Source organism: Triticum dicoccoides, chromosome 7B (genome assembly GCF_002162155.2).
Source record: "Triticum dicoccoides isolate Atlit2015 ecotype Zavitan chromosome 7B, WEW_v2.0, whole genome shotgun sequence".
NCBI classification, from domain to species: Eukaryota; Viridiplantae; Streptophyta; class Magnoliopsida; order Poales; family Poaceae; genus Triticum; species Triticum dicoccoides.
Window position 1 is genome coordinate 56257305 of NC_041393.1, and position 12987 is coordinate 56270291.

The following is a 12987-nucleotide window of genomic DNA, read 5'->3' on the forward strand; positions in this document are numbered from 1 at the left end:
CTGATAGAACATGCGAGCAGATCTTTTTTGTATGTTTCCGATTTCAAAAGTATTTACATCGGCCACTTGTTCTTTTTTCAAAGAAAACTCTAGGGAGAGTCCCAAATTCGCATCCTATGAGACATCCACCGCCAACTAAGCAAGATAGGTTCCTCGTTGATCACTTGTAGAAGATACCATTAAATATGTCTAAATATGTGTACATGACAATGGTCATGTAAAATTTATTAACACAAACAAAGAGGAAATCAATGACAATAATACACATTGCATGAAATGTAGCTTGTTGTAGAACAATTTGGTAACAAAGACAAAATGGGCAAATAAGCTAGCTAATAAGTAGGGTACCATGAGCATTCCTTCCATCACAGGCTCAATTTATATCTAATGTGCTTATTTTTGTCAATTATTGCAAAAAATATTACCATGTTGGAAACTTAAATTAAATGTTTACATAGTATTTTGTTATCCTAAATAGAGCGAACTTACCAATTGTCCCAAATCAGACACAAATCAACGGTCACAATCAATCCCAATGCCGAATAAAGCTTCGGAAACCTAAATTTAAATAAACAACCTTTCTCATATTTTCTAACAAGTATTTTTTATTAATTGCTCCCCCAATATAGTAGGCATGCCCCCATTTGATTACTCTCTCTGCTAAAATGGACCATGCAGTTGACAACTTGCAATCAAACTACTCTAATATCCATAACTAACCAGTAAAAGCATTTAAATAGACAAAATTATGTGACTATATCATCGCAGAAATAGTTTCATAATAAAAAATGTAATATTTTACTATGCATTCCTACAAACAATAATGGCTAGCCAAATTTGTCTATTAATAAATCCGCAAAATTTAGAACTCGGCTATTTTGAGTCAAAGAAAGTTTTAATTATACTCATTTTCAAATTATCAAGGTGTGGTTGTTGAATCTTGATATCTTTAAATTTACTAGCCATAGACAAATTTATGAAACATATAGTGCTAGCAAACCGATTTGGCAAACATGATCATCATAATTCACCGAACTCATGCAAAGGTTAGGAGGTACTTCCTCTGTCTCAAAATAAGTGACTCAACTTTATACCAACTTTGTACTTATAACCTTCCTTTTGTACCATTTGCTCTAAACTAGCTGGTCGAGAATACGAGAGCAAGCTAGACGACCAAGCGAGAGCACACCGGTGCTTCCAGGAGTTTCGACCATTTCCGTTTTGGTGTTTCTAAGTTCTACTTGATGAAGGTGGGCCAGGGATGACATACACACAGACGGTGACCCACCGAGAGGCCGTTCAAAACAGGCCGCGAACTGAATTTCCTCCTTCCTCCCATCTCTATTTATAGGGCCCAAAAGCTCACACACACCACACTAATCACCATCACCATCGTCTTCTCCACGCCCCGACCCCGAGACACGCTAGCGTGCAGCGCCGAGGCAGCTGGTTCCACTCTCACCGAGCAAGCGAAGAGCTCCTTCCTGAAAGTGAAATGGCGCGGCCACAGCAGCGGTACCGCGGCGTGCGGCAGCGCCACTGGGGCTCCTGGGTCTCCGAGATCCGCCACCCCCTCCTGTACGTCGTCGTCGTCCAAAGCCTTGGTGGTTGCTCTGGATCGATCGATTTTCTTGGCGTGGCCTGACCATGGCGGTTTTCTTTCTTGCAGCAAGACGAGGATCTGGCTGGGCACCTTCGAGACGGCGGAGGACGCGGCTCGCGCCTACGACGAGGCGGCGCGCATCATGTGCGGTCCGCGCGTGCGCACCAACTTCCCCGATAACGACGCCGCCCCGTCGTCGTCGTTCCTCTCCCCGGCGCTGGTCGCCAAGCTCCACCGCTTCAACGTGGTGTGCGGCTCGCAGGCTGGGCAGCACCAGGACAAGGACGCCTCGTCGTCCGTGGAGCCGCGCGCGCCGCCGACGCCGTTCGCCGGCTACACGGGCAATGCCAGCGCGCCGTCGGCGGCGGCCTCGGCGGCCGGGTGGAGCGGGGGGTTCCTGGAGGAGCAGTACGTGGAGCAGATGATCGAGGAGCTGCTGGATTCCAACTTCTCCATGGAGATCTCCTACTAGCTCCGCCTCCGCACATGCTCTGTTCCCGTGCCTTGCGCTTGCTCTGCTTCCGCTCCATTTCTCTGTCTCTCCGTGTGTGTGTGTGTGGGTCTGTTTTTAGTTTAGCATAAGCTGTGTCGGGAAGAACTCGAGGTTAGTATGGTCATCACCCGAGGTCTCCAACAGCTTTGTGTATACAGTAGCTTCGTTAGAGCACATTTCTTCATTCTTGTATTACTATTGATGTCTTGAGTCTTGATGATGCCCTAATCAGTGTCCTCTGTTTCGATCTTCATCTTAAGCCCTGTTGACACATTTTCTTTGACAGAGAGCTTTCACTCTGGCATTTCCCAATTTTGCGAACCAATTTTCACTCTGGCTAGCCTTTGCACATGGTTAATTAGAAAATTTTAGCACACATAACTCATCAACCACAAACTAAGCTCACCTTGTTCAGCGAACAGTTTTGTACTCTTTTAAGTACGTGTTTTCTTCGGGCGAATCTCCCATTTAAGTACGGCAATGGACATACATTTTTCATTTGCAAAAGGAACAAAATACACACTTTTCATAGTACATAAATGCTTCATGTACTCCCTCCATCCATGTTTATTAGACCCCCTCATATTTTGGGTCAAACTTCCACCATCTCTATGACTAACAAAATATAAGATACATGCTATAAAAAGTATACTGTTGAATTTGTATTCAAAATATAGTTCCCTCATATAATTTTTTATGACATATAGTTTATCTTTTTAGTATAAGTTATGGTCAAAATTGGAGGACCCAAAATAAAAGGATCCCAATAAACCCTCCCTCATGGAGTACTGTGTATTACTAGAAGGGCCAAGTTAAACAAGATTACAAGTTATTCTTCCCAACCATTCCTCTCCCAACCCTAAGAGAGACCATCTCAGGATGCGCATCTCCACAACTTCTTTTCTGCTAGTGGGTCATCACCCTGTCCTCCTGTGGCTCTGCTTATGTGGGAGTGCAAGGATGCCTCGATCTACCGAGTGGACTTGTAGATTTCATGGATTTGTTCTTTTAATTAGGTAGGTCGATATTGCCCGCTGCATCGCCCCTTCTGGCATGGTAGTGGCGACGCCAAATAAAGTCTACTCCAGCCGCATGTCATTGGTCATGGAGGTGGCATTGGCTCCTCGTTCAATTGAAGGGGGGATGAGGAGCACGTTGGCCCCGTCGACCCAGCTGCCCCCTCGTCCGGGTGAGCGACAGCGTCGCTGTCGCGGCCCAACAGAAAGGGGAGGTGGAGCCCGAGGACCCAGTCCTCACAGTGCTCGAGCTCACCACCCTCCAAGCTCACAATGAGGCGTGAATCATCTTTCTGCACTCACCAACGAGGAGGAGCAGTGGCAGCTCATGGCTGCTGCACGTGAGTCGGACCCCTATGCCTCGATGGAGGATATTTCGACGTGGGGGAGGAGGATGATGACCAACGTGAAGGGCGGCGACTAGACATCGCACACCACCTAGTAATGTAGGTAGTCTAGGTAGCAATGTCACTCGAGTAGCGGCATTGCTTATTTTAAATGTCGTTTAACAACATTTGAAGTTGCTAATTATATGTAAGGCTGGCCGTAACGAGAGTATCATGCCAACAAGGCAATTTTAATAAGGTGTCATATAATTAAATTAAGAAAAAGAGGACTAAGTATGATATAGCGTATCATAATAAATGATATAATACATACATTTTGCATATTAATAAATAAAGCCATCTATGATACTCCCTCCGTCCGAAAACTCCCTCCGTCCGAAAATACTTGTCATCAAAATGGATAAAAAGGGATGTATCTGGAACTAAAATACGTCTAGATACATCTTCTTTTATTCATTTTGATGACAAGTATTTCCGGACGGAGAAAGTATTTATCTATGATATTATGCATTACAGAGGTAATATCATATGCATGATTTATGATACTACGAGCAGCCTAATGCGACGGATATTGACCACCATTATAGCTTCATTATATTTCTATTAATTTATCATGATGAAACATGCACTTGGTATGTATCATCTGAACTTATATTGCCCCTGCATTTTTGAATAAAATAATAGATAATCCAAAAAAAAATGAAGGGCACATTACGAAGGCTCTTCGTACACCTGTCGCGGCTTCTATATTCATACGGAGCGTTTCATAGGATGAATGGCGATCATAGATATGAGGAATCTGATCGAGTTGCTCCGACTAGCTGAAGTCCTGAAGATGCAAACAACATTGCACGACGCAGTACATATCCCGCGTATCAGCCGAGACTTATTAGCCATGAAGTGGTGGTACGAACAAGCCGACCTCTCGCCCCGCGAGCAGACCAAATTGCAGAGTGCTACACGGCTACGAATCTCGGCACCCGACGTACGCAGCAGGTGCGAGCACTTATGACCTGACCTGCGTGCGGAGCAGAGCACAGGGGCGACACGCGCTGGGTACGCACCCTGTACTACCCAGCACTGAACAAGCCGGATTCGCTCGCTCGCTCGCTGCGCCATTGGCAGCGGCCGATCCGTGGATCAGAAAATCTCGGTCGATTCAGGTAGGTAGGTGCCGGGGTAATTGCCGGGCCTCTGCGCCCGCGCGCGTCACCGATGACATTGGCGCTGACGGCGGCCGAGCAGCCGAGGGAGAACTGGTCTGGGTCTGCATTGGTTTGGTGCATACAGTCTTCTCGTGCTCGTCGTGTCATGTGGCAGGCACATGCACGCGCCCGCCCGGCCCTGGTCTGGAGGACCGGAGACGGAGAAGAACCGAGTATGGCAAGGGGAGGGGAACGAGAGCGGAGGGAGGGCCGAGTCCACTCACGTCAGCTGCTGCGTTTCTCCACCCTCGTGCGGCGCTGCAGCCTGCAGCTGGGGCATGCACATGGAGGCCGGACGTCGCGCGCCCCGACCGATGTGTTGTGTGGACACGGTAGTCCGTTCAGAAATCAGAACATCGTGTTGAAATCTCGGCGTTTGGTGGGGTTGAAATGGGTGAGGCTATCTCTCAGTCGACTGACACCAAAAACGGGTCAGTCAATTGGCAAAAAAAAAAAAACAACTAACAAGGCATAGGAAAATGACTGACACAAAATAGGGGCCAGTCAACAAAGCCCAACAACGCAGAAAAACTTCTGAGTATGTTGTTTCTGCCATCTGCATTCAGCCCAAAATCTAACGCACTACACAACATCCATCTAACGCACAGCACTAGGTCTTCTTCCTTCCTTTCCCTTCCTCGACATCGCACGACTCAACCGCTGCCATGGACGCTGGAACAAACCTCAGATCTGTTCTGACCTCTCTGTAGTTCTTCTGCTCACATTTCTTCCTTCCAAAGTCCTTCTCCAGTCGGCCAAACATCCACTACAGAAAAACTGGAAAAGTGGATGAGTTCTCATTTTTCACAGATCTGTCAAGAAGGACAAAACGGAGAAAAGAAAAAAGGGGAGAGAAGAACCTGCTTCAGGTGCCAGAACTAGGTTGTTAAAGCAGAATACCACCCAGAAAATCAAAAAATTATATAAACAATGCGTGCCAGAACTACGTAGTTATGTACTTATTTATCTATAGCTATAGCAGAACACCTCCCAAAAATCAAAAAATTATATACAAAAATGAGTGACAGAACGACTTCTCTGCGCTTGCCCAGCACCTTTCGTTTTATGGACGCGTCAAGATCCGATTGGTCATGAACATCGTAAGGTGCTGCTCTTCGCGAATCCCAGCATACCCCAGGTTGGGATGGGTAGGCCCACCACTTCACTTTTGCACTTTCACTTAGGCCCGGGCCAAGTCAGTGGGGGGACCCTGTCGGGCTCCTTCCCCCCCAAAACAAACTGTACGTGGGAGTTTCCCTTCATACGGCAAAGAAAAGGGTCTGAAATACAACTATGTCTACGAGTGCCGCGAATGAACCTTCGGTTCTTCCCAAGAACAAGGAGACACGAACTAAATAACTCGTATCAGGCTACGGGAATAGTGAACGGGAAGAAGGAACTAGTGAGGCTTTCGTTGGTCAAACAATAAGCTCGCTCAGAGGTTCAGTCAAGCTCCTCACTCTTGGTCTGGCGGGGCATATCGGGTTTTCTTAATATCTCTCTTCCGGAGAAGTAAGTTTGTTCGAGATCGAAAGAGTGCCCTCGAGAGACTAGACTGATAGTAAAAGTAGTGCGCCTTCAGTTGAGGAGAACTGTTCACAAGCAGTGGTTATGAGCTCTTTCTTGTGGAGGTTCAGAATAGGTAATTCCTTCACTTCAGTTGCACTAGTGGATTGAATAACCTTTTCTTTAGTTCTAACAAAGTGCATGTGTTGTTGGTTAATAAAAACACGAGTTTCGATAGGCTGGAGGAAAGATACTATAAGTAGGACAAAGAAAGACCCTATAAGAGACCGGAACTCAATACGATTCAACCAATCCAAATTGCTTTGCTAAAGATACCCGTTCCGCTGTTCCTTTACCGGCAACAACTATTGAATAACAACCTTCGCTTTGCTTTCGCACCGGATCTCGGCATTAGCAAATCTAAAAATAGAGTAGATCCCGGGGCGTACCTAATGGTTTCATTGATTTGAATGGATTGATCCGTTGAACAGTCACTCACTTTTGACAGTTATACGATTCCAGAAGATGATCCAGAATTGGGTCAATCACGTTTATTAGAAGTTGACAAAACGAAACTTTTGTTCATTGACTACATTGCCTGGTTTTGGTTTTGATAATGCGCAGGACCCGTGCAGCGGCGGCTGCTTCCCTCCGTTCCTCTGCTTTGGCGCAGCCAAACTCCTGACTCTTCCTCGTCAATTTCATTGCCTTAATGGCAGTTATCCCTTTCTTCGATAAATGGAGCCGTGTGACAGCGCAGGTAGTCGCATAGTTTCATTCCCTGGATGGCTAATGCTTAACACTGGTCAGATACCATAAGTTATGGTTGTGCTCGCTCGGCAAATTCTATCGGTTCAGCAGCGTCCTTAGTAGGAGCGGAAGGGATGTAGCGAGGAGCCGAAACCTACCGTTACGGAACCGTGGAAAAAGCCGAAACCTAGGGTATTCCCTGATCTGAACTTCAATAACAACCATAACATAGTATATACGCTAAGGTCGGCCAAAATATGGACACCCGAAGGGCCCGGCGCGCACAATCCTATCCTATCCGAGCCCGTCATTGCAATCATAATGTTGGTCAACCATCCGAACCGGGATTCCTGTTATTCATACGAAGGAGCAAGAAAAGAAGAAGTATGGGATAAATGGTTTTTGAGTTGGGCATGATGAAAGCGGGTACAATGGCATTACTTAGAAGCTATTATGTCCTGTCTTGGCTTTAGCAATAAGCTTGTGCGACTGATGACTCCCTCCATCCCTGGCATCGCCAAGACTAATGGATAAGGTTTTGTCGCATCTTAATCGAACCGCATGCGGAGCTCAGCTCCTAAGAAATTATTTTTGTATTTCTAGGGGGAATGTTGAGGCAAACTTACGATGCTGACAAGCTGGTTAGGTGCCGAGTTGGATTAAACATTGCAGGTTTCAGTTTAAGAATTGGGAAGAGGTTAAGAACCTAGTGGAATCCACTGCGAGGGGAAGTGCTGAAGTGAAGAAAAGCCCCAATTTTGGAGAGGATTGCATAATTGGAGAGTAGAAACCAACTTGAGGACTCAAGCCAACCGCTGACTGACTTCTCGATGGCCCGAGAAAAGCAATTCGAAAACAAACCTAAGTAGTTCCTGGTCCAGTCCAGCAGCCTCTTTTCGATCCAAGAGTCGCATGAGAAGAAAGCTTCCGGTTAGCTTCAGTTAGTGCGGCGAACAACCGAACCCTTGGGACCTTCTTCAACCCCAGGATGTGATGAGTCGACCCCGCTGCCAGGCTCCCACCAGAGAGAGATCCCATTTCCGTTTTTCTAGAGCAAGCTGGAAGCGGAGTAGCGCGCTAGCGCGGCTCGCTTCGCTTTTCGACGCGGAGCTCGCTGCTGTCTTTTTAGCTTCAAAACTACAGGGCGTGCAGCTGACAAAGAAAAAACAGAATATAACAGAGAAATATTGGTTCTAACTGGTTGGTAAAAGGACTCTAAATCCTTTGAGTGGTTCGATTCCACAACAGAACAAAGAATGAAATGAATGAATGAAAGCCATGACCATGCCTCCAGTAGGAAGATCGAGGAACCGGTGCTGGCGCTCCTGGTTCATGGGATCCTAACCGCGATGGGGAGATTAGTCTTTTTCGGCCAAATCCGGATTTTGTTTTGCTTCTCCCGGTCGATTGACTCGACTCTTTTCCCTGCCCCCCGGCCTCTCACTTCGTTTCGTTCTTCCTCTGTACCCTCGCTTGAATGAAGACACCCGATCGGCCCGACTTTCCCAAATGTCGGCCACCAGCCCTTTTCCTGTAGTACGGGTCTTGATTTCTTGTCTTGTTTTCGTTTTAGTCGTGGTGATCGCCCGGGAAGAAAGAAATGAATGAATGTCCTTTTGGGAAAATGCCTACCTACGACATAATTAGCGGTCAGCCTGCCTTTAGCCTTGGAAGAACTATTTGGTTGGTACTTGATAATTTCTATCTGTGGCTACTCCGCGAGCCCTTGCAAAATGGGACTTCCCTAGCTATCAGTCTAAGAATGCTTCAACGAGAAAACAAGCTGAATTTCAAATCACAAATCATACATAATAAGCAATTCTTGTGAACGAAAGAGATATCCGATTTGAGAGTCAGGACCTTAAAGCTGATTATGGTGAATCCGGTGATAAGACTGGCAAAGCTTCTTTGCTCTAAGTAGAGGCGGCTGTGCTTTTCATTTTCTTGGATCTTTGAACTATGTAGTTATGTACTTACTTATCTACAGCTATAGCATAACACCACCCAGAAATCAAAAAATTATACCTAAAATTGCGTGCCAGAGCGCCTACCTTTGATTTTTTTTTCATTGAAACATCTGGCAGATATAAAAAATTACACTAGTTGAATTTAAAAAACTCTGTTGAAACAAGTATATTCAGACAACTAAACTTCCTCCTATGGAATATGCTGGTGTAATATATGCATGGATGTAGTTGGGTGAAATTTGTTAAAATTGTTGCTAAACTACAGTTACAAGAATACACCACCCAGATATCATAAACTTATATAGAATGCATGCACAAAAGGTTAAACCAGAACTATTTAGTTCTCTAGTTGTTTATCTACAGTTAAACCAGAACACCTCCTAGAAATCAGAAATTTATATGAAAAATTGCTTGCTCAAAATTAAACCACACTATGAAGTTACGTAGTTTTGAAGCTACAGTCAAACCAGAACACCTCCCAGATATCATAAAACAAAAAAAATGCATACACAAAAAAAACCCTACAAAAATACGATACTTATTACACAAGTGCAAATTAAGTGTAGTTCAAAACTTGCAGTTCTTGTGCGTGAACCAACAAAGGAAAAAATAAAGTATAGGACCTGAATTTTCTACTGCCAAACTACAAGAACTTTTAGATTTCAACTACAATTTTCAGACATAAATTCATTGTGCTAACTGAATTACCACTTTGAGCCAAATGTACAAGCACAAGACAATTTGCAGCAAGGATATTATCACAATACAACTCCAAATTACAATTTGCAACACGGAGACTTGAAGAGAACCTCCATCATAATACAACTCCAGATTACAATTTGCATCCTCATCAAACAAAAATTGCACACATTTTACAACGGCAAAAAATGCACAAACCATCATTATGAGTACAGGAAACTAATACCTAAAATGCACAAACCTTCATTATGAGGCAATATACTAGTGCGTACTAAATACCTACAATGACAAACTTGCATCCTCGTCATACTTAAATTGCACACATTTTATATAAAAACCTCCATCATAATACAAACTACAATTAAAAGTTGCACAGTCATAATTCTAAACTTGCAGACTAAGTACAGCAGCATAAAAATATTCTAACATCAAAAGCATCAGGATCTACTTACGCAAAATTGTAAAAATTGCACACATTCTACAACTGAAAAATATCCATAAAAAGCCTATGATATATCCTAGTTATAGAAATACGGAAATAAAGAACGTATAACTACACATTAGTGATTGCGAGCAGGTATAATGATATACACAAAAAGGAATTCAATCTACATGAAAAATAACATAATATATAACTCAATCCTTAATTTTACTTATACTAGTGAGGATTCATCAAATATCAACTGGGATATTGGCATTGAAGACAACATATATACATTCACATCTAAAAAACATAAAATCAACCTATATAAGATACTTGCATGACCATCATATTGAAATTACACAGAATTTAGAACAGCAAAAGAGAAGATTCATGATAGACTACGTTAGTAACTACTAGGATATACTAAATGCCTAAAAAAATGCACACAATTCAGTATGAGTTCAAACAGCCTAATTCCTAAAAATCAAAAAAGCTGCAATTACAAACTAGCATACTCGCTGAACTAAAAATGCACACATTAAACAAAAGCAAGAAGACTAAAACTAGCCTACAATATACAGTGTATTATATCAAAAAAAGATACAAATACAGTAGTAAACTCATTCAATTTAATTCAGCCTTGATGATAAAATATATACATTCACACAATTAGGATAGACACAGCCCATACTTGCACAAGCTTCATGAGAGCAGTGGAGAAACACACAGACTGGAAAGTAGAGAATTAAAGACTTCTTGCACACATTTTATATGCACACAACCGTACTTGACAGGAATTCATGAGAGCACTCAAAAAGCATACATACTGATATGTACATAGTTAAAGATTTCTTGTAAAAGAAAATATAAAGTACAACTCACCATCCTCCTAAAGCAGTCCTCATCAAGCAGAACATCGAAAACTTCAGGAACTTCTTGATTTGCCGTAAATGGTACACAAGGGGCACCCAGGCAACGACAAATGGGGCAAACCATATCTACAGGGGAAAGAAAACAACAAAAATATTGAATAAAAAAAGAAAAAAAATTACATAATTAAACAAAAGAGAATAAACAGGAAGGACAACCTAAATTGACTATAGGAAATAAACACTCTCAAATCTGATTATAACTCACAGAAAAAGAATTCACTAAATCTAAATTGGAAACTTACAAAAAATAAATAATGTATAACTACACACTAGTGATTGCGAGCAGGTATATTGATATAAACAATAAGGAATTCAATCTACATGAAAAATAACATAATATATAACTCAGTTCTTAATTTTACTAATACTAGTGTGGATTCATCAAATATCAACTGGGATATTGGCATTGAAGACAATATATATATATATATACACATTCACATCTTAAAAAAAATCAAATCAACATATATAAGATACTTGCATGTTCATCGTACTGAAATTACACAGAATTTAGAACAGCAAAAATAAGATTCATGATAGACTACATTAGTAACTATCTAGGATATACTAAATGCCTAAAAAAACGCACACAATTGAGTATGAGTACAAACAGCCTAATTCCTAAAAATAAAAAAAGCTACAATTACAAACTTGCATACTCATTGTACAAAAAATGCACACATTAAACAAAAGCAAGAACACTAAAACTAGCCTACAATATACAGTGTAATATATCAAAAAAGCTATAGATGCAGTAGTAAAATCATTGAATTTAAATCAGCCTTGATGATAAATATATATACATTCACACAATTAGGATAGACACAGCCCAAAAAAAAAACCTGCCTAATCTTTACTAAATGTTAACATATTACATCTCCCGAAAACCTAAACTTCCAGAAATTCCTCATCAGGCAAAAGTGTAAGAAAAAAAATCATTGACACCATAGCAACGGCAGATCCTACAGCAACCAAAACACCCGACTGTGAAGACCTGCAAACACCATAAAAAACACAGAGAAGCACCCAGGTGAGCAGATCTAGCAAAGTTAGGCGCATGAGGGGACTAAAGAGAAAAGAGCAAGATGAACTAAGGCAAAGGATGCAGCAGACAAAAATACCTGGAAAAAAATAAGATGCCAGGAAATCCAATCCAACAGCAACCAAACCGCCCGATTAGAAACACCTGCAAGCACCAAAGATAACCATGGAGAAGCACCTAAGTTAGCAGATCTATCAAAGAAACAAGAAGCTCCAGCATATAAAGGAGCAGATTAAGCAGAGGGAGAAGACCTAGCAACAAACCCCAAGAACCCTAGCTCATGACAGGAAGAGGAAGAACAGAAGCCATGGACTGAAGCAGTAGGAGAAGATGAGGCAGTGGGAGAAGATCTAGCAACTAACCCCACGAACCCCAGCTCGCGACAGGAAGAGGATGAGCAGAGGACATTGACTGAAACAGAGAGAGGAGCGAGTGACTGACAGAAGATGAGGAGGAAGAGGATAAGATGAGAGGGGCAGCGACTATCCACGTTCCGCAGAAACGGGCCGGGCTTTCTTAATGAGTGGGCACGAGATGGCCACCACCCGCCAGCTCCACGAGCCCAGCAAAAAACGAGCCAACTGACACAAAACACACACCAGTCGATCCTGCAAAGGCTCAAAATAACAGCACAAAGCACCGCTGGGAAAAAAAGAAAGCACGCATCTCAAAGGAAGATCCAAAGGAACAGAATTCGACTGACGCAAATCAAAAAACTCAGCTGACTGAAAAGTAGCTAAATCGGGTTGAAATAATGAAAGCCTTTTGCAAAAAAAGAAAAGAAAAACAAAACAACATAAGCCCATAAGTTATGGGGCCGTGGGGACCGGATCAATATGCGACCCTATTCTAAAGGAACTCGAAGGTCCCACCAAGGATAGAAGCGTATATTGGAGACGCTTTTGCAAGGTGGATATCATTACATCGTATCATTACATAATAGTTGGGGATACATACAAGAGGCATACAATGCCACATGAATACAACAACATCACAATACATA

General features: G+C 42.7%; 2 protein-coding genes across 10 annotated transcripts; one reads left to right on the forward strand and one right to left on the reverse strand.

Moving 5' to 3' along the window:
* Positions 1 to 1392: 1392 nt before the first annotated feature.
* Positions 1393 to 2349, forward strand: LOC119340830 (ethylene-responsive transcription factor ERF003-like). Its single transcript, XM_037612734.1, has 2 exons — positions 1393 to 1578; positions 1670 to 2349. The coding sequence occupies exons 1-2, from the start codon at positions 1496 to 1498 to the stop codon at positions 2073 to 2075; spliced, it is 489 nt and encodes a 162-aa protein (XP_037468631.1). The 5' UTR covers positions 1393 to 1495; the 3' UTR covers positions 2076 to 2349.
* A 2659-nt stretch (positions 2350 to 5008) lies between these two features.
* LOC119336202 lies at positions 5009 to 12509 on the reverse strand. 9 transcript variants are annotated; one of them, XM_037608212.1, is made up of 5 exons: positions 12347 to 12509; positions 12069 to 12128; positions 11888 to 11943; positions 10893 to 11008; positions 5009 to 5430 (listed from the first exon to the last, which is right to left on the reverse strand). In XM_037608212.1, the coding sequence occupies exons 1-5, from the start codon at positions 12390 to 12392 to the stop codon at positions 5349 to 5351; spliced, it is 360 nt and encodes a 119-aa protein (XP_037464109.1). In that variant the 5' UTR covers positions 12393 to 12509; the 3' UTR covers positions 5009 to 5348. The 9 variants fall into 9 exon arrangements, 3 of the variants coding, with proteins under 3 accessions (XP_037464109.1, XP_037464107.1, XP_037464108.1); XM_037608210.1 differs by having other exon boundaries at positions 11888 to 11936; positions 12064 to 12128; positions 12347 to 12495; XR_005162248.1 differs by having other exon boundaries at positions 5134 to 5441; positions 11818 to 11936; positions 12064 to 12128; positions 12248 to 12482.
* Positions 12510 to 12987: the final 478 nt, after the last annotated feature.